The sequence below is a fragment of the Equus quagga genome, chromosome 6, assembly GCF_021613505.1.
Source record: "Equus quagga isolate Etosha38 chromosome 6, UCLA_HA_Equagga_1.0, whole genome shotgun sequence".
Lineage (NCBI taxonomy): Eukaryota > Metazoa > Chordata > Mammalia > Perissodactyla > Equidae > Equus > Equus quagga.
The window spans coordinates 135,811,640-135,833,085 of record NC_060272.1 but is presented as its reverse complement, the minus strand read 5'-3'; the positions used below and the strand labels follow the sequence as shown (position 1 = coordinate 135,833,085).

The window sequence follows — 21,446 nt, the reverse complement described above, 5'->3', positions numbered from 1 at the left end:
ACGCAGCTACTCCCTGAGCACTGGCTGCAAGCAGCTGCAGTGGACAGGCACGGAGGGTGGGCCTCCAGGCCCAGGGGAAGCGGCTTTCTTCCTTCCACCTAACGAGGCTGACGACAAGTCATCATCACAACGGGGGACAGTCCTCATTACTATCCAGTGGCATAAATTTATATGCTAAATATAAAATGACGATGGTAAGGGGCGCTGGCAGCTGGGGGGCAGACCCCAGAGCCAGCCTCAGTATGTCTTCCTCTAAATGAGGAAACAGCCCAGACACAGTCGCAGCTCTGAACACGGCTGCGGCCTCCCTCCCTCTCACTGGCCCTTTCCACACGTGGAGCCCTGTCATCGCTGCTCCCCAAACAGGAAGCTCCAGGGCACAAGTGTGCTGCTTGCTTTAATTTTCTTAATCAAATACGGAAGGATTTTTACATTGGCAACTGTACCCTGACTGCCTGATACGTGTCAGGAGGAGGTAATTCCATCCTCTACTATACAGACTTTATGCCTTTGTTTCTGACTGTGAAAGGAATGCCTTAGAGCTGGTTGCTGTCATTACCGAAGGAACAAAATGCAGCAAAGGTGCATGAGATGATGGAGGGGGAAGTACATAGGCGACCTTGGGGAGGGTACGCCAGGCGAGGTACATAGGGGATGGGGGGAGGGTATGCCAGGCAACCGGGGGAGGTACATAGGGGACGGGGGAGGAACGGCCCACAAAAATTCATGTCTCCCACCTTCCCCGGGGAGGACAAGCAGGCGGGGCAGATTCCAGCTTCTGGGAGAAGATCCTCAGGACTGCCGACCCTCTAGCGCCTGGCCCACACTCCATGGGTCAGGTCTACCCTGGTTTTCCTTTTGACTTCTCCAGGCCACCTGCAGCTACTTTCTCTTCCCCACTAACTCCTTCAGCTCCCTCCCAAATGCATCTTTGTTTCTCTTAACTGGTTGTTGGTCATCTATCCTCCGCAGTGATCCAGGTATCCGATGCCCAGAAGAGTATTCACCAGCTCCTAGGGTTCCCACCTGCGAGAGTAAGCCTCTGGCAAAAGAACTGCTGAAATCTACATGTGCCTGACATTAGCGATAACGTCTAACACTCCTCAAATGGAACACGTTAAATTACAAACAAAATTTGTGTTAGAGACCCTTACCTGGTCTTTCAGACTGTACCTTTAAACAGAGCTGCTTCACAAAGTCCAGAGGCAGCTGAACAACTTCCTGTAAGAACAAACACAAGAGGCTCAGAGTGGGCCACACAACAACGCAATGCCACAGAACTGAGCACCTGAAAACAGTTAAGATGGTAAATACTATGTCACATATATCTGACCACATGACAAAAACACTAGTGTGTGGGTTTCAGGAGGGAAAGCCACCCTCTCACTTCACAGACACTTCCAGAGTAAACCCAGGCACTGATGTTCCCGTGCGCTAAGAGCCACAGGCCCTCCTCAGAGCGGCTGGCGGCCCTTGTGGTGGTGACCAGCAGCACAACCCAAGGCACCCAGTCAGTCTGCCCAGAGCACCCCTCATACGCCGATCCTCTGCTCACCGCGACCTTGGCTCAGTCCTCATCCTCGCAGTGTCTGGGGACGCCAGGGCAGGGCCAGAGGCAGGTCTCTGCCTGCACTAACGTTCCTTACCAGCTGTCTCCTCAGACAACCCAAGGCTTCCCGCACTCCTGCCCAAGCAGGAGCTCGAAAAGAGTGATCGCACGTCAATGGCCAGTGAGACGTCCCTGCACCCATCAGCCACGGGACTCACGGGGACAACACTCAGTGCATTTGGGCGAAAAACAAAGAGCAACTTCTCTCCACTTTGCTGTTTCTTTGCAATTTCCCAAAGTAAGAGTTTTTATTTAATCCACCATGTTCCACATGCTTCCAGGGTAGTAGCATTCTAACTTCTGAAGAAGCCCCACAGGGATGCAAGAGACCTGCCTAGAATGAGAATGCCGGGATCCTGTCAGAAGGTACATCACGCCTTCTCCATCCCACACTGTCACATGGCTGCCCTATCACACGGATGTACCCATGCCGGCCCGTGGCTGCCCTGTCACATGGATGCAGCCACGATGGCCCGTGGCTGCCCCATCACATGGATGCAGCCACACTGGCCCGTGGCAGCCCTGTCACATGGATGCAACCACACCAGCCCGTGGCTGCCCTGTCACACAGACATGCCTCTGCCATCCAGCCTGGTGGAGTCAATCGTCTGCTTCCCAGCCTGCTGTGCCAACTTAAGTCGTGATTTTGTCATTTACATAAAGATGGTATAAACTGATAAAAGTTGAGTTACTAAAAAACTTGGTCCTGAATTAGGTAAAGTGAAACAATGAAAAAGAGCGGGAATTATAAAAATTCAGAAATTCAAAATGTGGATCATCTCAAAAAATCCAAGCTCTCACTCCACTTTAAAGAAGCCAAAAGTACAAGTGGGCAGGTGACAGATGGATGCCATGGCAAGAATGATAAAGAAATGCACCAAGATCCTCTCTCAAAGAAATGCCTTGGCCTGCGCACCACGAGAGCAAGCCTAAGAGGCCAAGGCAACCTGCTGCAAACGCCTCCGTCAATGCACAGTGGGAGTCCCAACACTCACCCGCTGGGAAAAGAAGTTGTGGCCAACAGAGGAGTCATCAATGCCGTGACAGAAACATGGGGAGGAGCAAACAGGATCGAGTCCAGAGCCCTCAGTGACTCAGCTACTCTCAACACAGCATCTGCTGCTGCTCAGCCTAAGTGCACAGTCACCAAGGTAAAAAGCAGATCTGTATTTCTCTAAACAACTTTAAATCCCTGATTTTATGAGTTCTGTTTGTGTTTTAAGTGAGAATAAAATGTTGACAGTAGGCATCCTTCTTAACATTTGGCTACATTTACCAAGCCATCATCCAGATTCCTGAACCAGTTTGAACCACGCCATCCTGACTGACAGATGGAGAAACAGGCGGCCCCTACCCAACCCTGGGAGGACAGTGATCCTCAGCAGGGCCCTCCGCCAGCACCTGCACAAAGTCTTAACTCAGGAAGAACCACAGTTAAGACCACAGAAGTCCTCTCACAGACATGTAACTTGGAAGGCGTGGCCACACCAGCTTCCTGCTGGCGGGCATACGCCCCCGAAGGGAGGGCTGCTGAGAAGGACAAAGAGCCGCCATCCTGGAGGGGGCTCAGCAGGTGAGCAGCACGCCTACAGTCTTCCAGAAGCTCCCTCAGGAGAAGAGCATCCCCTTACTCATCATGCACCATGGCCCCACCATCGCTTCCATCACATCAAGGTCAAATGTGAAGTCGAGGCCACCCGGGTGGCATCCAACCTGGGGAGGACTGAGTCCACAAAAATGAGGTGAATTTCTAAAACTCCATCAGTGTCTCCGCTACCCTTGGTACTCAGGATGCAAACACCTGGAGGCACCAGGGAACCACCTCTTGCCATCTCTGACCTCCAGCTCACATGGAGACAGGCCCAGACCAGTCCCCAAACCAGCTGGGCAGGGCCAGAGGCAGCATGGGCACAAGAGCTGTCACTCTCTCCGGGCCTCGTGCTCTCACCGCTGGGCTGGTTGTGTCTCGTCCCAGGACACAGAGCATGGACGTGCTCTCGCCAGGGCTCTGCTGCCCTAAATCGAGTCAGCGTCAGAGAAAACAGCATCATTTACACATGCTGGTTTTGCCTGAACATGGCCTTGTGCAGGCCAGAGACGTGCTGTGTCCCACATTTCAACCATCCAGGGCCTGAGTGGCAGTCCTCTGGGGACACCACGTCCACCTGGAAGAAGAGCAGGCTGGGTTCACTTTGGCAGTGTCTTCGTGTGGAGGAGGTGCTGATGGGACAGACATTCTTGAAATGTGACCTTGTAGGCTCACCTCGTACACCCAGAGCCCCATCCACTGTGGACAAACAGAAGCAATCCTGGATCCAGAGCAGGCCCCGGGCCCTGGGGAACATGCTGATGCTGTTCCCACCTGCCAGGCCACCGTCGGCCAGAACCCCTAGCTCCCCACCACCCTTCGTCACCACTGACCCCTCCAAGGAGAAAAGTCTAGAGCCCCCGCCTGCTGTGAAACAGAGAAATGTTCCCACTCAGCCAGGCGGACATGCTCCCTCGAGGATGCCGGTGGTCGGCACATCTGCATCCACTCCAACCATCCAGGCCAAGAGGCGGGCAGCGCCCAGCACAGGCGACTCAGAGACCTGGGTACTCTCACAGCTGGTGGGCTTCAGGCTTTCACATGTCAGCTGGACAGCTGGGGACCTCACTGGGGGTGGTGCCAGCCCCCAGAACGGCCCTGGCGACTCTCACCCGTGTAGTCCCACACTGCCTAGGGCTTCCTGCAAAGCTACTGGGATGCCGTGGACATGACTGACATGATGCCAGGCCAGTTCATCTCCCAGATCGTGTGCTAGGGGAGTCAGGGCTGAGTCGCAAGGACACCCAGAGCCCTGTGGTGAGTCCATGCGGGAGACACTCAGGGCCCCAGCCAAGAGCCAGCACGGCCCTGCCAGCTCCACAGCTAGGCCACCTGGAAGAGGGTCGCAGCCCCAAGGGTGCGACCCCCCACAGTACATCCTGAGCTGACAAAGGACCCTCCTTGGAGGAGGTTTTGCAGTCAGAGCCACTCAAGTTCTACTTTGGCAGGCAACCCTTAGGCTTCAAAGAACCTTCTGCCTACCCTCAGCACCGTTCCTCTCAGGATGGATACCAGGTGCAGTGTTTGCAAAGCAGAGGCAGTGCTCTCTGCTCCGAATGACAGCCCTGCTAGTCTGTCAGGGCTCTGACGTAAGACAAGTGACAGGGCCAGCAGAAGCAGAGAAACAGCGGCCAGCAAAGCTGCGACGTCAGAACGGGGTCCCAGGCATGGACGGAGGCCACCTGATGAGGGTCTCGGGAATCGCAGGGCCACTGTGGCTTCCTATATGGCCCGTTCCTGAGTGTCCAAACAGCAGGCCTCGCCTGTAACAGCCACTCCGCTCAGTTACCGAGAGGGGAAAGAGCCAGCAACACAGACCACTTGCAGGCGGGGACCGCTGTCCCAGCAGAGGCAGAGGCCTGAGGGGTGCGTGTGGGCCTCACTGGAGAGCCCTCGGCAAGCTGGATGCCTCCACGAGGGCAGGGAGGCAGGGACCGGGGTTCCAGCAGGCGGGGGTCTCACACGGTCTTTGAACCTCACGCCTCTCAGCTGGAAAACAGGGATAACACAGCTGCTCCGCCCCTCACAGTGCCGCAAGCGATAAAAGTGCCTGGAGTCTGTGATGGACACAGGGCCCCACTGAGCACAGAGGCCCCCGCTGCATTGAGGAGCGGGGTTACTGACACAGAAGGTGCCCATGAACTCAGGCCACATGAACAGAAATCACTTACCCCACAATGAACATAGTTCTCCCCTAAAAACTCTTTCATGACATTTTTGCCAAAGTCCACTATGCTCTGTAGGTGCTGAAAGATCTCCTCCGGGGTCTGTAAAAGAGAAGCACAGGAAGCCTCAGTGCCTGGGCCCCCAGGGGAGCGACCCAGATACCACCACCAGCCTGGCACATGCAGGGTGGACACAAACACAAACAGGTGGCCCTGGACTCAGAGGAAGGCAAGCCTCGCCACAGAGACCGCTGGACCTGCTGGAGCTCCTGTCCACAGGCCCCAGGCCCGCCCCTACATCCTACACAGCCCTGTGTGATTCCAGCCAGCAGGCTGAGAAGCACGTCTGCGCCCCCACCTCCCCCAGGAACACACAAGAACCCACCAAGTAGCCCATGCACACCTCCTGAGGAATTCAACTTTGAAAATGTCTCCCGCCAAAAATGACTAGGTATTTAGATTTTCTTCTTCAGCCTCTAAATGTAGAATAAAATATTTTCTCCCCAGTCAGAGGTTCTTAAAGAGGCAATAAGCTGTGAGATCTGGGTAAGACAGGAAATCAGCCTGCGTCCCTAACCCTGACCCAGGGCACTGAGAAGTTCAAGGGGCAATGGCAGGTCTCTCAGGAGCCAGCGAGCCGTCCTCATCAAGGGCAGCCTGGGAGGTGCCTAATGCAGGCTCAGGTCCGAGTGAGCTGCCACCCGCGCCGCAGGACACGTGCAGATGGCGGCCTGTGTCCTGGGGCACGCGCAGCACAACCATGTTAGAGCAAAGCCTGATGGAAAACCCCAGAACACATCCAGGGGCTCCGCACAGGTATGGCCACAGAGCTTCCGACGGAAGGTCTTCTTGTCGACAGATTTACCATACATGACTCCCCACCATTTATATATGTTTATGCAGCCGTTTATACAGTAAATAAAGGCAAATGGTTGCCTTGGAAGGCCTCGCCCCAACAAATGTAAACAGGACAGCTGAGAGGCAGCCAGGGAACGCTGGCCCCCGTGCAAGGCTGCGCTCAGGAGACACTGAGCGGGGCAGGAGGGAGGCTGGAGGCCAGAGCCCTTCGAGTCGCTCGAGGAGCTTCCCCTTGGATGCACCCACAGGATCATGGAACCATGCGTGGGACCTCCCCAGCAGCTGAGGCAGGAAACGCCCCTCGCCCGGGCGGCCTCCCCCAGCACCCCCATCCTGGTACTGGCACTGAGTGCCTGTCCCCAGATGCCTGTCACAGCAGTCCTAGGCTCCCCCACAGTCCCCTCCTCTTTCTAGGAAGCTGACCCCCATGTGCCCTTAATGTCCAGAGCCAGCCGGCCACGCCTCTTCCTTTCTGGAGGTCTCTCCCTAAAGCTAAGGAGGCAGTGACTCACCTCTCCTGCGCCCCCTCTTGCACCCAGTTCCACTCACCACCACTGGCCGCCCACTGTGCGGGTGTGAGCGCAGCTCCTGCCTCTTCTCCCCTCTTAAGACAAGAGCTCGTGCTTTGGAGGGGCTCACAGCCAGCCTCTCTCACCTCCTTCCTACCCTCCCCCCGGACCCTGAGAGAGAACAGCTCCCGCAGGCCGACTCCACATCCTCCCCTGCGACCTCTGAGGATTAGACACACGCTACAGCAACATCCCGCCTCGAGGGGGAGATACCGCAGCTGTGTGGTCACGGCGTGCCACAGGACAGCTGTGGCTTCTGAGGGCGTCCCTGGCACTCAGCTCGGTGACTCAGCGAATACAACCCAGCACACCACCTGAACTGCCTGCTGTGACTTCTAACACTGACTATCTACCACAGTGTCACAGACACAATTCTACAGATGGGGAAACTGAGGCAGCAGGGTGTAAGGAAGTCACCACTGCAAAGCTGAATGAGACCTGGCCCTGGGCGTCCCAGCCACAAGAAGGGCTCTCTGAACCGGACAGGCAGCTGCCACTCAGCACCCAGGGACTCACCACCACAACCCACAGTAACCCAGCAGGTCGAAGTGACGGGTCCTGCAGGAAGGACAGGCACGCCACTTTCTGCACTGAGCCTGTATGGCTAAATCTCTGCAATTAGCATTAATACTTCTGCATCAGAAAACAACCAATGTTTTCTTAAATAATTGTTTTAATGACTGGGTGGCAAACCCACGGATCTTACCTTCTTCCTATTTGGAGGAAACTTGAGAAAACGCAGCACCACACAACGCTGGTGGGAAACAAAGCAAAGTCTGATTAGTACCCACCCGAGGCCGGGGGTAAGGGGGGCAGCTGCGGAGCAGGGCCGGCAGCTCCAGCGCACAGCTGGAGCCCCACCGACAGCCCACTGGCCTGGGACACCCAGTGCCGCCGGGAGGGGGCCAGCACCGAGTCACACGCCCAAGGACACGCTGGGGCTGTGGGGCAACCAGGAAAACCTGTGCACCCTCTGACCTCGCCAGCCCACTCCCAGGAATTTATCCTGAGGAAATAATTAAGGATGCACAGAAGATTTTAACTCCTCCATATAAAATTAGTGTTTACAATTCCAAATAAAATGAAAATGACCTAAATGTCCAACAATGATGGGATGGTTAAATACAGTGGGACACGTTCCAGACTACGGAATAGTGTGCTGTCATTTGTAAAAAAAAATAAGGAAGATCTGCATGTACAGACACAGGGGTTAACTGTGTCTACTGATAAATGAAAAAGGTTCAAGAATAGGGCCCGTGGAATGAACCCATTCTCATAAATAGACACACACGTGTGTGCGTGTAGACGCAGAAACATCTCTGTATGGGAAGGTGACGCACAGGGCTAGTTCTATGCACGTAAAGCTCAAGGACGGGTGAGACTTCGATCCGGGGGTCCCCCCTCAGGCAGGTGAGACAGTCCCTGAGAATGGCTCTAGGAGGGGGGGATTATGGGTCCATGTACTTTGTGATAATCAAGCGATATACACACTCATGTCTCAGCACTTTCCCGTAGGTTTGTTACACTTTATTTTTTAAAGTTTGTAAAACAGAAATCTTTACATACAGTCTGGGCATGCTCAGTTTGTATGAAACATCTGAAAGGATTTCAGCACAGATGACAGTCTCCAGGGAGCAACATCTGGGATAACTAAATTTTTTTTAAGTTCTGCTTATTTGGGTTTTCTAATTTTTTATAACGTTCATATAACATACACTACAAGAATGTGAAAAAATAACTTTTCAAACAAGTACAGCTTTTGCGATGGTCATTCTCCAAGGAAATAACCTGGAGGTGCTACGGAGTTTCAGTAAGGGGGAGATAAAGTCCATCTGGAGGACTTCAGAAACCACTCCCACGGAGATGGGCGCTCCAGGCAGGGGGCGGTCCAGGAGGTGGGGAAGCCCAGCTGAGTCCAGAGAGGGCATGGGCCGAGGGAGGCATGTGGGTGCTATCAGGAGCCCTAGCACCTGGGTGGGGTGAGAGGGGCAGGCGACTTCGAGGCTCAGCAAGGGCAGCTTTCTAAACCAAACCATGCCTGAGAGCCGTGGAGACCGGATCTGTCTCCTAGCCCGCAGCCCCTCTGGCACCTCCTGCCCCGCCCAGAGGCACCGAAGCCTGACCGGTGAGCGCCAGGGCGCTGCCAGCTCACCAGGTCTGCACCAGCTGTGAAGGAAATAACTCCTTTCCTTTTGAACCAAATATCTGAAACCAGGTGTCAAAATGTACGTTCTTCCTATTCTGGGAAAAAACACTAAGAGAGTGAAGGGGCAGGGGTGAGATTAAGAAGACGGGCTTAAGAAGGTTTCTGCACAGGGCAGGTGGGGCAGCTCTGCACCAGAGCGGGACAGGGCACCAGGCCAGGGCCACCCCTCGGACACTAGATGGGAATCGATGATTTCAACAAGCTGAAGAAGCCAATGAGCAGGGGAGCGGCACATACAAAACACATGCACATTAAACAACCTCAAAACGCACAAAGTGAAGGGAGCAACTTGTCACTTGTGAAAGGAGCAGAGGCACTCAGTACTCGAGGGTACCAGGCTGTGGCAGGGAGACTGGTACGTCGTGTGATCCACTCTGAGAAACCACCCGAGTCATCAAAACACCAAGGTGTCAGGCAAGCTGGGCGCTAACTGCTCCAAAGCACAAGCGGACCAAAGGCTGACGGCGCGGACCCCAGCTCCACGGCCTGGACACGTGTGTGAAGCACGGCCTGCGTGTCGATGCCGTGGGGCTAAGCAGAAAAGCAGATGGCGGAAACAGACACGCGGGGTTCCTAAGTGCCAGTAAGGCCCATGACAGAAGGCAGAGCACCAAAGTGGGAACAAAAACTATTTTCCTAGTGGAGAAATATTGGGTGCTTTTTACTGTCCACCTTCCAATATTCTATGTTTTCTGGGGCAGAGAGAAAAAGCAATAATTGGTATTAAATAAAAATAAAAGACCACAAAAAACAACCTATTAAAAGGGACACCTGCTCACGTGAAGCCTGAGGGAGGGACCTGTGGTAGCACTAAGGCTCTGGGGCCTCTCAGCCAAGATGGGGGCGGGGAGAAGCGGATGGACAGGGACAGCCGCCCGGTGACCCGCAGGCACCACTGAACGGGTCATCTGAGGCCACAGCCTCACTGCCAGAGGACGGTCCCAGGTTGGGTCTTCTGTACAGATAAGGAGGTAACCCAGGACAGGGCCCCAAGAAGATCCCAAGGAAGCAGAGATCAGGGAACTTTCAAGGCATGGGGAACAGACAAACAACAGAAGAAATCGCCCCTCAGAGTGCTGCCCCAGATGTCCCGAAACAGCTCGACCTCGCTCCTCAGCAAGGCTGCCTTAGATGCCCCACCCAGCCACAGCCCAGGGTGTCCATCAGAACCCCTGTGACAGAACACCTGACCAAGTCACTCGCCTCTACCAACACAACCAGAAGCGTACCCCAGGGCCCGGGGTGGGATGAGGGGGACAACAGGTGGGACACGTGCCAGGCTGACAGCCTCAGACAGGACAGACAGAGGGGAGGGGAGACATCTGATAGAGGCAAGCGCAGGACTCCGTGGGAGGCCAGACGAGGCTGCAGCCATGGATGGGGGCAGGGGTGCCCAGTCCAGGCCGGACACGTCCCTTTGGTGGTCCCAACTGGACCCATGGCTGCTGGAGGACTGAAGCAGATTCGAGCCAGGAGGTGGGAGCAGGAGAGTGGAGGTGGAAGCCCAGGTGACGTTTGGGGACAGGGTCCTCAGGAGCTGTAGCAGAAGAGGCGCTGGGGTGGTCTCTAATGGGAAAGAAAATCCGCAGGATGTTTGTAAAGTCGAACCACAACTGCACAGACGCACAGTGTGGGTGTGTTAGAGAAGTGAAAGCAGAGCAGGTGTGGGAACAGACACGGCCAGGCAGGGACCTGGCGCTGCCATCCTGTCCTCCAGCACCTACACAGAACCTTCCTCACCTTCCTGATGAACAGGCTGCCGCATCCTGACAGTGCTGACCAAGGAAGAGGAAGGGGTCGCAGGGGCGGGGAAGCACCCACACCCCCCTGGAAGCCCCGGGCGAGCAGACCCCACGTGGTAGGAAGGTCCAGCACAGGGTTCGCCAAAGCCAGAGCTGGAAACTACCAGAAGGGACGCGGTGTGGGAACAACAAATCCTTCCCAGTCAACTGCTGGTGATCCCGGGAATCGACAAGGACGGCCACATCCAGAGCTCTCCCGTGAGATCTCACCAAGAAAGAAGCCACGTCAGCTGTACAAATACCATTAAAAATCTCAAATACAGAACAAGTTACTTGTTTTAAAAAAAGCACTGCAGGCAACAAAAAGTTACGACTCTTTCAACTAGATTCAGGTGAAAATTAAAGAGGGGGGTGGCCCAGGACTTGGGGATGAGCCACATTCCAAAGAAACAGAACAGAACTCTTACTTCCTTCCAACAAGTCCATTAAGAAGGATGATCTACAAACCAGAAATTCTAAAACACAAGATGAGAAGAGAAACAGTCAGACAGCCCCAGACTGCTTGAGCCCTCACCTTCAGGACCCAGACAGCCAGCCCAGGGCATCAGACCCCATGGGAAGAGGCTCTGAAACCTGAAAGATCAGAAAGGAGCCCCCGTGGTTCTGACGCATGCTCTCTGGTGGCAGGTCTTCCCTGTCACCTCTGTCAAGAAAAAGGAAACATCACAACAACCTAGTGGGATTCGGGGAGCGGGCTCCTGCGTGCCCTGGATCGCAGAGGCGAGGGCAGCTCGGGCCCAAGGGGGAGAGGGGCTCTGCCTGGCCTGCCCAGCAACTCCCCACACTGGAGACACTGAAGAGATCGAATGACAAACCCGACTTACAGTGCCCTTCACAGGCTAGGACACCAAGCCAAAGCCAACAAGACGAAGGTGAAGCATAGGTGCAGATGTAAAAGCAAGGACACCACAGAAGAGAAATCAGCTCGGCAGCAGGGCATGAGGACAGCCACGGGCTCGCTGACCACAGCTCAGCGTGCGCAAAAGTGTGACATGGCCCTAGGACCAGTGACAGCGCCCTCGGATGCAGTAAGGAAAGGAAAACATGTGCCCACAAGGGAAATGCCCTTGCCCAAGACCCGCCACAGGTCAGTGCTGGGACTCCGGGCATCCCCTGGGGGACATGCCGGGCAGGCCACAGCCTTGGAGCACCTCCAAGAGTCAGTGCTGGGCCAAGAGCCAGTGCCTGGGAAAAGGTTAAACAGCACAGCTGGACCCAAGGGTGCTGCGCACTGGGCTGAGGGCGACAGACAGAGGCTGCCCGGGCCACCTCTCGTGCAGTGGCTGCAGGGAAGCGGACAGAGACCTGTTGGGAACTGGCCTGCAGCTAGGGTCTCCCACTGTCCTCTCTCACTTCCTGCAGCCTGCACTACATTCCTCCAGGCCTCCCAACCCACCAGCCCAGAAGGCTGTCCATCTGTCTCTCATCCCACGTTCCTTCAGTGTAGATGCTGGGTCTTGGGGCTGGCTGCCTGAAAATATCTAGTGCTCTGCTGCTGAGAGCAAGGAGAAGAGACTCATCACTTTCTAAGGACCTTTCAATTCTGAAAGTAGATAATGCCCACTCCTAAAAAGCAAGCACCTCTGGACCTGGAAGAAACCTGGTGAAGGCCGCCCTCTACGTTGGAAGAATGAGGTGGGTCTCACTCGTCCACCTCCTCTCTGTCCCACTCTTGCACACACACTCTCTCCTTGGGCAGAGCAGGGCCCTGAAAAGCTGCCTTCCAGGGTTCTCTCCTCCTCCCCGGTCCTCAAGGCCCAGGCAAAGCACAGAGGCCTCTCCACACCCAAGGGGCACAGTCCTCGGCACCTTCACTTGGTGGGAACGCTGTCTTACAAGACTACTTGAGACGGAAATCTTCAAGTTCAAATGATGAACTAACAACAGCCAAGCAGGATATAGTAGGGCAAATTTAGATTTAAAATAAAAAATGAAGAGCACCGGTCCAGGGTAGCCTGATGACTGAGTTTAAAATGGAAAATGAAAAGGAGAAAGAAACACGACCCTAACAACGGGAGCTGTGCAACAAGGGAGGAGCTGGGCTGCCCTGGAGGGTGGATACACGCTTGCCAGGGACAGTGGAGAAGGCATCTGCGGGCCTAAGGCCTCTGATCTTCCAACCCAGTGTCCTTTCACTCCAAGTCTGGAACTCACTCCTTCATCTGACGTTTTTGAAACTCAGTACATTAGCCCCCACCAAAAGAAGCCTTAGCTTTACCTAAAGTGAAGATACGCCATCCAATCTTACCAAGGAACCGGAGAACGAGTATTTGCTTTGTGAAAGGATTCAGGGGGTCACCACAATAACCCAACAAGAAAAGGAACACATGCTGCAGTACCCGGAGCTTCGCCCAACCCTGAAACACAACAGGGCCCAGCAGACTGTACCGAAAAGCATGGCTTCAGATTAAGCCTTGTCCATTATGGACTCATCTAAAGACCTTGAGCAAAGCTTACAGTTTCAGTCCTTCAGTATCCCAACTGACAGTGCTAATGGGTAACAAAACGCAAAGGCGGAACACAGGGGCCACCTGGGTGATTGCAGCTCACCCTACAGGTAACCCAGCACACCCAGGACAGGAACCACAGAGCAGGGCACCACCCAGTGCCCGCACCCGCCCTCCCTGTAGGAGCTGTTGGACTGGGTCAGGCAGGGTTCCTAACCTCTGAGTCCAAAAGGGACGACACTTCTCACCGGCTAGGCATAACTTGCCCAGCTCCTGCTCACTACATCTTTCTTGCAATTCCACAAAGGGGATTCTGTTACTAGTTCCATTTTCCAAATGCAGAAACAGAGCCTGGGCCAGGTGGTGGTAGAACTGAGAATCCGCCCAGCTGTGTGACTCCAGCTCCCATGCTCCTGACCCCTTCGTTACACCTATCGCTTCTTCTCTAGCCCAGCACATTCCTGCCTAGTTCTATCAGACAGCAAGATGTCAGAAATCTGCGCCTTCACTCAAATCCACAAGCTTCTCTCCCTGGTTTCACCTCCTTGGGAGTCGTATCGCACTTTCTGAAACTCTCACCCCCACTGAATTGAGAAAGGGCAACCCTTTAAATTCTAAACGGTTCTGGAAAAGAACCTGTGGGCAATACTCCATTATTAGCAGCAGCAGCAGGAGTAAAGCAATTCCGTGCATCTGAGGCTGAACTCTCGGTGCTGGGAGGCAACAGCATCCCGGGCCCTTCAAGTCTTCCTCCAGAGCTGTCCGGTCCTCCATCCCAGCTCCGGCTACCCTCGGCGGCCCCACGGCGCAGCCTCCGCCCCACCGCGGCTGGGCAGCCGGAGGCGGCACCGCGTGAGGCGCGCGTGGCACCGACCCGGCAGGAGGCCGGAATGGGGGAAGCTGGGGGGACGCGGAGGCCACCCGGGGGGAGAGGAGCTGGGGGGACATAGAGGCCACCTGGAGAGGCGGAAGCCGAGGGGACGCAGAGCCCACCCATGGAGAGGGGAAGGTCCTAGACCGCGCCGACCGCCCGCCGCTCACCTGCGCGTGGGCCACCACCAGGCTCTTGTTGCCTTCGCCGTGATACCCCCATTCATTCTCGTCTATCTTCTCCTCGTCCATCCCCCGGTGCGGCCTCGGCGCCTCGCGAGGCCGCGAGCTGGGGGCCGCCCGTCCGCCCGGGTACCAGCCTCTGCCGCCGGGGCAGGAGCGCCTGTCACCCGCCGCCCCCGCTCGACCCAGCCGCCCGGACTCGTAGGCGCGGGCCGCCGGAAGCCACGCCCCCGGACTGCCATGGCAGAGCCGGGCAACTTCCGGGTTCGTGCCCACTCCGCCTCCATTGACCACTGCGGCGGATGAGCCGGCGGCCATCTTAGGTGCTGGCACCATGACTAACTTCCGGAGCGCGGACTTGAGAACCGGAAGAGAGGTTTCCGGCGGGGGCGCCGGAAATGAGACAAGCGGGAGGAGCCGGCGGCTACCCGGCGCCCGGACGGGCCGGCGGGGATCAGGGAACCCGGCGGGCGGGGAGCTGGGGAGGGGCGGTGCTGGCGGCCCGGAGGGTGGGGGTTGGGAGCGCTCCGTATTGGGACCCCGGCGCGGGCTCGGCTGCCGCGCCTCGGCCTTCCTCCGTAGGGCGGAGGCCCTGGGTGGTGACTGTCGCGACTGGTCCCTCCCCGCCGGAGTCACCGCGAGTCCCGGGAGGCGGGCCGCTGCCGTCCACACGCCGGGAGCGGAAACGGAGCTCAGGCGCGCGCCCTGCCCGAGCCGCGAGGCGGAGGCGCGGCTTCCTGGAGCGGGGCCGTGCCGCCGCCTCCCGGAGCTGCCAGGAGCGTCGAAGCGGCTCAGCGGCCCACACGAGTCTCCAGACCGCTCTCTGCTCGGAAAGGACGGGGGCTCAACAAGCTGCGTGAGGTGGGCCGAGCTATCGTTGTTGACCGGACTGTAAATTAAAACTGAAGGTTAAAAAAATGCTTTTTCATGTGAAAATAATAAGATTACACTTTTTAAAAATAGGTCTATTTCCCAAAAATACAGAGAAGAGTGGTAATTGTTTTACCTTTTTGCACATCTCTTTAATGTCTGGCTTCATGGAAGACAGCTGGATCCTCGCATCTGCCTGTCTGTTCAATATATTGCTTTGGTTGAAGTAAGTGAAGACAAGTCCAGCCTCAGACAGGCGGCTCAGCGAGGGCGGACCTGCGTACCCCACTGAGAACAGCGTGGCGCACTGCTGGGCGCCTGGCAGGCCTTGGGAAAAGCAGTGAAAGGGAGCCAGGCGCCTCCCCACGCCGTGCCCCAAAGGACTGGCCCAGGGAAGAGGTTGCTCAGGACCCTCACCAGGGATGGTTGAGAAATAGGGGCAGAAACAGCCCACCTCGGAAGTAAGTAATCCCCAAGGGGGAGGGAACACTCCAGGAGGGTGACATGGCCTTTCCACACCCCACAAGGCCAGGGGGCCCTAAACATGTCTGAGATTGAGTTTCAGCATCTGTGAACAAAGAACTGGTATCACGTTATTAAATCATTTCCTTAAGGAAATCTCTGTGCTGCCAGAAATGTTCTATATCTTGGTTTTTTGTTTTCTTCCAAGAAGCATTTTATCCCTGACACTGTTTAGAATTACTGCATATGGGGATGATAAAAAGGTTACATTTTGGTTTCATGATTGTTTTTTTAATTCCCCACTGAGGTACCGAGGCTGGACCACGCCTATCTCACCCCCAGTTTGGTACAGCACTGGCTAGAGGCAGAGGGACAGGTGCTTTAAAGAATGATGGTGGGGTGACAGTGACGGATACCGAGGAGGGTGGGCTCATCCATAGGGGGTGGAAAAAGAGGAGGAAAGTCTGCAAAAGAAAGACATGAACAAGGCGTCAGCCGAGGGACGGGACTAGGCTATCAGTGTTTCGTGCCCGGGATCCACACCGCTTCCCTTTATAACACCAGCCCAGTTTGTTAGGGAAGTACCTTTTCCTTTCTTCAGCCCATGTAGTCTGACTTGAATTAACTCAATTCTCAGTCTCAAAGCTGGGCTGTGGCCTGGGCCTGGGCGGTCAAGAATTATATTCTCAGGAATTACATCAACCCCGCAGTTGGCTCAGGAGGTGCAGGGAGCTGCTCCCGGCCCACCCGATGGAGTTCACCACTTTGGCTCGCATTGAATGACTGTGGGGAGAAGCACCCTCACCTGGGTGACCCAGAAGCCGGGAGGTCACACGTGCTGCCAGCGGTGATCCAGGTACCTCGGATGGCGGCCACAGGGGAAGCCGCTGCCACACAGCAAGGAAGGGGCACCAGGTGAGCCGGAGGATTGAGTCCTCCTCAGTTGCTTTTATGTTTCTGAGCCAGTGAATTCCATGTTTTGCTTGAACAATTTGAGTTGAGTTCCTTTCACTTACAACCTAAAGGTCCAAACTAAGTGCCCTGGTATGGACCAGTGACCTCAGGTAGTGACTGGCAGTGAAGCAAAGGACTCCGTTAGTAGGGAGTCCTGCATACGGACAGTTTGACCATTCGCTTTATGCTCCCCATCGAGGTCCCAGCTAGATTCCCACTATGGTTAATCACTGTCACCTGTGCTTAAAAAAGAAGAAAGGAGGGAGGAAGGGAAGAGAAAGGGAAGATGAGATGGAAAACTCATCTTCCAGCCACGTTGAAAAACCGTCCAAAAGCAGGGTGGCGAAACAGGTAGGTGGAGCCCAGTGATGACGACTAACTCTGTTCTCGCTCTTTTTATGATGGCTGGAACTTTCCTTACTAAACAGTTTTTACTTTTGAAGGAAACACGTGATATCATGTGTCACCTGACACGACATGACATGACAAGAAGGGCGCTTCACCTCTGTAGTATTTCTCCCCAAAACCCAATAACCACTGTCTAATTAGAACATCAGACAAACCCAAACTGAGGGACGTTCTACAGAATACCTGACCAGGATTCTTCACAACTGTCAGGTCATGGGAGACGGACAGGCCAGAGGAGCCTAAGGAGATGAGACCTAAATGCCACGTAGGATCCTGGGACAGAAAAGGACGTTGGTGGGAAAACTGGTAAAATCCAAATAAAACCTGAAGTTTAGTTAATGGACCAATGTTAATTTCTTCATTCTGGGAAATGTACCATAGTTAGGTATGTTAACATGGGGAGAAGCTGGGGAAGGGCACACGGGAACTCCATACTATATATGTCAAACTGGCAAAATAAAAGCAGGCTCACACAGTGTTTGCCGTGGGTGGTGGGGAAGGGACAGACAGGACGTAGACTGCAGGGGGAGGTCTGCAGCATTACAGGGCAGCTCTGCCCCCTCACTGAAAGCATGGTAGCTGCTGCTCGTCCCCTTTGACCCATTGCTTTTATTTCTACCAATCACCCTACAAAACCCTCCCCGAGGGCTGAGAGATGTGGACAGTGTGCATGTGCAAACACAGCATGACGGACAGGACTTGGTTCCCATGTGGGCACCTCAGGACGGCCTCAGGCTGCACCAGCCCACCCACATGAGAGCTGGAGAGGGGCTCAGCAACCCGTGTTCTAACAAGCTCCCCAGGGGAGTCTCAGAACCACTGAATTATGGGATGCTCAAAAATTAGACAGCCAGTAGGAAAATGTGAGTTAGACCTATACTGACATGAAAGATGTTCAAGGTCTACAGTTAAGTGAAATAAATGTGTGTGTGTAAATGCAAAGTAAAGGGCATGGAAATCATTCCATCCGGGAAGAGGAGAGTGGGAGAAATGAGGGAAGGAATGATTCAGAAAATGTATTCATGTGACACCTCTGTAATAAAACTTAAATGAATACATTGCCAATACTCACGTGTGAATGAGGTAGACCTGTCGCTGTGTACGCCTATGGGAAGGTGGCCGCAATATGTTGTTTAACACAGGGGTAAATGTGTGTTTGAATAGGAAAGAAAAAGAAGTATGTGCCTTATTGTGCACTGAGGTTTTCTTTGGGGATGGGACCACAGGTGGTGCATTGAATACATGCTTCTGTAATATCTGCATTTTGCATAAAAGACGTGAGTTACCTTTGAAGTAAGGGGGAAAAAAAAAGCCCTGCATGCAGTGGCCTCGGCTATGTGGAACTGGGCAGCTGTTCCAGAGGGTGGAGTCCAGGATATCCAGGCCACCTGAACTTGCCATGGGCAAGATCCTGCTGGCCTGAGGTGATCCCACCAACTCTAGTGCTCTACCCCGATGGTGAGTCAGAAGGCCCCTTCCACGCAGGGATATGGCAGTGCTGGGCTTGCTGTTCCCTACACCAGAAGTCACCTCACGGGGACAACTGCCCTGCGCATCTGCTCCCCACCCACCTCTGCCCATCTCCCTTGTCTGGCTTTGACACTGCAGGAAAATGCAGGCGAAAGAGTGGCAGTGCCGCAGCACAACTGAGGAGCCCAGCCCTGCTGGAGAGCATCCAGGGCATCGTCATCATCTGTGGCTCAGACAACACAGCAGAGTACAAGCCATCAAGGAGAAGAGCAATAATTTTGTCTATGTTAAAGTCTCAAGGAAGCCAGAGTAGTCAAATTCATAGAAAGGAGAATGGTGGTACGAGGGGCTGGGGAGAGGAGTAAGAGGAAGTGGATGTTTAATGGGGAGAGTTTCAGTTTGGGAAGATGAAAAGTTCTGGAGATGGAGGGTGGTGATGGCTGCAGAACAGTGTGAATGTACTTTTTAATGCCACTGAGCTTAAAAATGGCAGAAATGATAACTTTTACGTGTTTTACCACAAAAAGAAAAAAAAATCTCTGCAAAACAAAAGTCACAAAACTGCAATGCACACAACAGACAACAAAAACAAGAAAGCAAGTTGGAAACATCTAAATTATCCATCAAAGGCATACTATGCAGCTACTGCAAAGAATGACCTCCAAGACACATTGTTAAGTTAAAAAGTAAATTGTGAGATACTGCGTACATCATGATACCACTGGTATAAAACTACCCAAAACACACACACACAAAATGTGTGTGATGTTTCTGTGAGCACAGGAAACCTCAGAGGATACATGAGAAACTGCAACAGTTACATACTGGGAGGGAGGAGGATGCCCACAGGCCAGCTGGGGCGTCCATAGCTGTGATGTCCCCAATGGGTCATGGGCATCCTTCCTGATCGCTTCCTTGGTCGCTGTGCTCCTAGCCTCTTCCAACCCCTCAGCTGTGTATATTCCCTCAGTATTCCAGGTAATAAAAAAGTGAGTCTTTTGGGCAATGACCCACACAGCTGGGGAAGCCGGGTGCCAACTCATATGCTCTCACTTTCCTCTGTAGGAGAAACCGTGGGTCAAGGGTTTCTTGGCACTGAGCTGTGCCCCTTGAGGGAGGGGTGTTGCAGGTGAAATGAAATTCTTCCTCGTACTCTCTTCAACGTGTCATTCTCAGATGTTTTGCTCCAACAGTGTGCTGGAACTTCTCCATTGGATTCCCAGACTCCCACAAAGGTACTGTCATCTGCAGGTGATTATCAAAATTAGTGTTCTGTAGGTTGGATGATAGCAGAAATTCCTTTTCTGCCATATTGCTGATGTCACCCCCCCCCCCCCACCTTTCAGTTGATGTCATAAAAAACATCTTATACGTTGGGTGTCCAAAACCATAAACTAACAATTCTTTAATGTTTTAGTCTCTTAAATCATGTACAAAACAAAAAGTACAGTTACAAACCAAGTTAGAGTAACAGTAGCTTTTATAATTGCCCATGTACTTAGCTTTATTGATATCTTTGTTTCTCCATATTGGCTTTGAGTTACTGTCCAGTGTCCTTTTGTGTCAACTTGCAGGACTCCCTTTAGTGTTTCTGGCAGGGCAGGTCTAGTGGGCAAAACTCCCTCAGCTTTTGTTCATCTGAGAATGCCATAACTTCTCCCTCACTTGTGAAGGACGGTCTCATCTGATACAGAATTCTTGGCTGACAGGTTTTCTTTCTTTTAACATTTTGAATAGATCAGCTCACTGCTCTCAGGCTCCAAAGGTTCTGCTCATATGAGAGAAATTTTCTCATAATCTCATTGACAATTCCTCATGTGATTCACTTCTGTCTCGCTGCTTTCAAAATATTCTCTGTGTCTTTGTCTTTCAACTGGGTGACTGCAACCTGTGTCAGTATAGTATCTAAGTTCATCATACCTGGAGTTTATAGTCATGTTTTTCATTAAATTTGGGGAGTCTGGGGGCACTATTTCTTCAGATATTCTCTGTATCCCTTCCTCTCTCTCTCTTCCTTCTAGCACTCCCACAGTGTGAGGCGGGCCCACTTGACAGTGCCCACAGCTCCCTTAGGCTCTGTTAACTTTTCTTCAATCTGTTTTCTTTCTGTTCCTCAGACTCAATCATTTCAATTGTCCTGTTTTCAAGTTTGCCAAATTCTTTCTTCTGCCTACTCAAATTTCCCTTGAATCCCTCTAGTGAATTTCTCATTTCAGTTATTGTACTCTTCAGCTCTACAGTTTATTTATTTTCTTGCCTAAATGTCCTGGCTAGAAATTCCAGAACAATGCTCAATAGAAGTAGTGAGAGTGGACACCATTGGCTTGTTCTTGACGTTAAGGGGAAAGCTCTCAATCTTTCACTATTAAGTATGATGTTCGCTGTGGGTTTTTCACAGATGATCTTTATCAGATTGAGAAAATTTCCCTCTATTTCTAATTTGTTGAATTTTTTTTATCATAAAAGTGTTGGATTTTGTCAAATGCTTTCTGCATCTACTGAAAAGGTCATCAGGCTTTTTTTCTTTCATTCTACTAATATGGCTTATCACACTGATTTATTTTTCTATCTTGAATCACTCTTGCATTTCTGGAATGAATGCCCCTTTGTCATGGTATATAATCACTCTAATATGCTGCTGGATTTGGTGTGCTAGTCGCTTGTTGTGAACTTTGCATTTATATTCATAAGGGATACTGGCATTTAGCTTTCCTTTCTTGTTATGGCTTTGTCAGCCTTTTGTATCAGCACTATACTGGCCTCCTAGGATCAACTAGCTAGGAAGTGTTCCTGCTCCCATTTCTTGGAAAAGTTTGAGAGGATTGGTGTTAATTCTTTTTAATCTTTGGTAGAATTCATCAGTGAAGCCATCTGGCCCTCAGCTTTTCTTTGTTGGAAGATTTCTTTTAAAAAGATACTATTTTCCAGAGCAGTTTTAAGTTCACAACAAAAGTGAGCAGAAAGTACAGAGAGTTTCCATATATT

At 53.0% G+C, this 21,446-nt stretch overlaps 1 protein-coding gene and 1 long non-coding RNA gene across 4 annotated transcripts in view; one reads left to right on the top strand and one right to left on the bottom strand.

The window, feature by feature from the left end:
- Nucleotides 1–14,505, bottom strand: part of LOC124241025 (inositol-pentakisphosphate 2-kinase) — a 48,552-nt gene extending 34,047 nt beyond the window's left edge. The window contains exons 1-4 of one of the 2 annotated variants that reach the window (XM_046664482.1): nucleotides 14,286–14,505; nucleotides 7,496–7,543; nucleotides 5,369–5,464; nucleotides 1,155–1,221 (exon numbers count right to left, since the gene is read on the bottom strand). In XM_046664482.1, coding sequence (XP_046520438.1) covers nucleotides 1,155–1,221; nucleotides 5,369–5,464; nucleotides 7,496–7,543; nucleotides 14,286–14,366 — 292 coding nt within the window. In that variant the 5' untranslated portion in view covers nucleotides 14,367–14,505. Of the gene's footprint in view, nucleotides 1–1,154; nucleotides 1,222–5,368; nucleotides 5,465–6,769; nucleotides 7,397–7,495; nucleotides 7,544–14,285 lie in introns of those variants that run through there. The other variant, XM_046664483.1, reaches the window with a different exon arrangement.
- A 197-nt stretch (nucleotides 14,506–14,702) lies between these two features.
- Nucleotides 14,703–19,299, top strand: LOC124240627 (uncharacterized). 2 transcript variants are annotated; one of them, XR_006888962.1, is made up of 4 exons: nucleotides 14,703–15,158; nucleotides 15,346–15,628; nucleotides 16,340–16,544; nucleotides 18,600–19,299. It is a non-coding gene; the product is annotated as an uncharacterized LOC124240627 (long non-coding RNA). The 2 variants fall into 2 exon arrangements; XR_006888961.1 differs by lacking the exon at nucleotides 18,600–19,299 and adding an exon at nucleotides 17,202–17,330.
- Nucleotides 19,300–21,446: the final 2,147 nt, after the last annotated feature.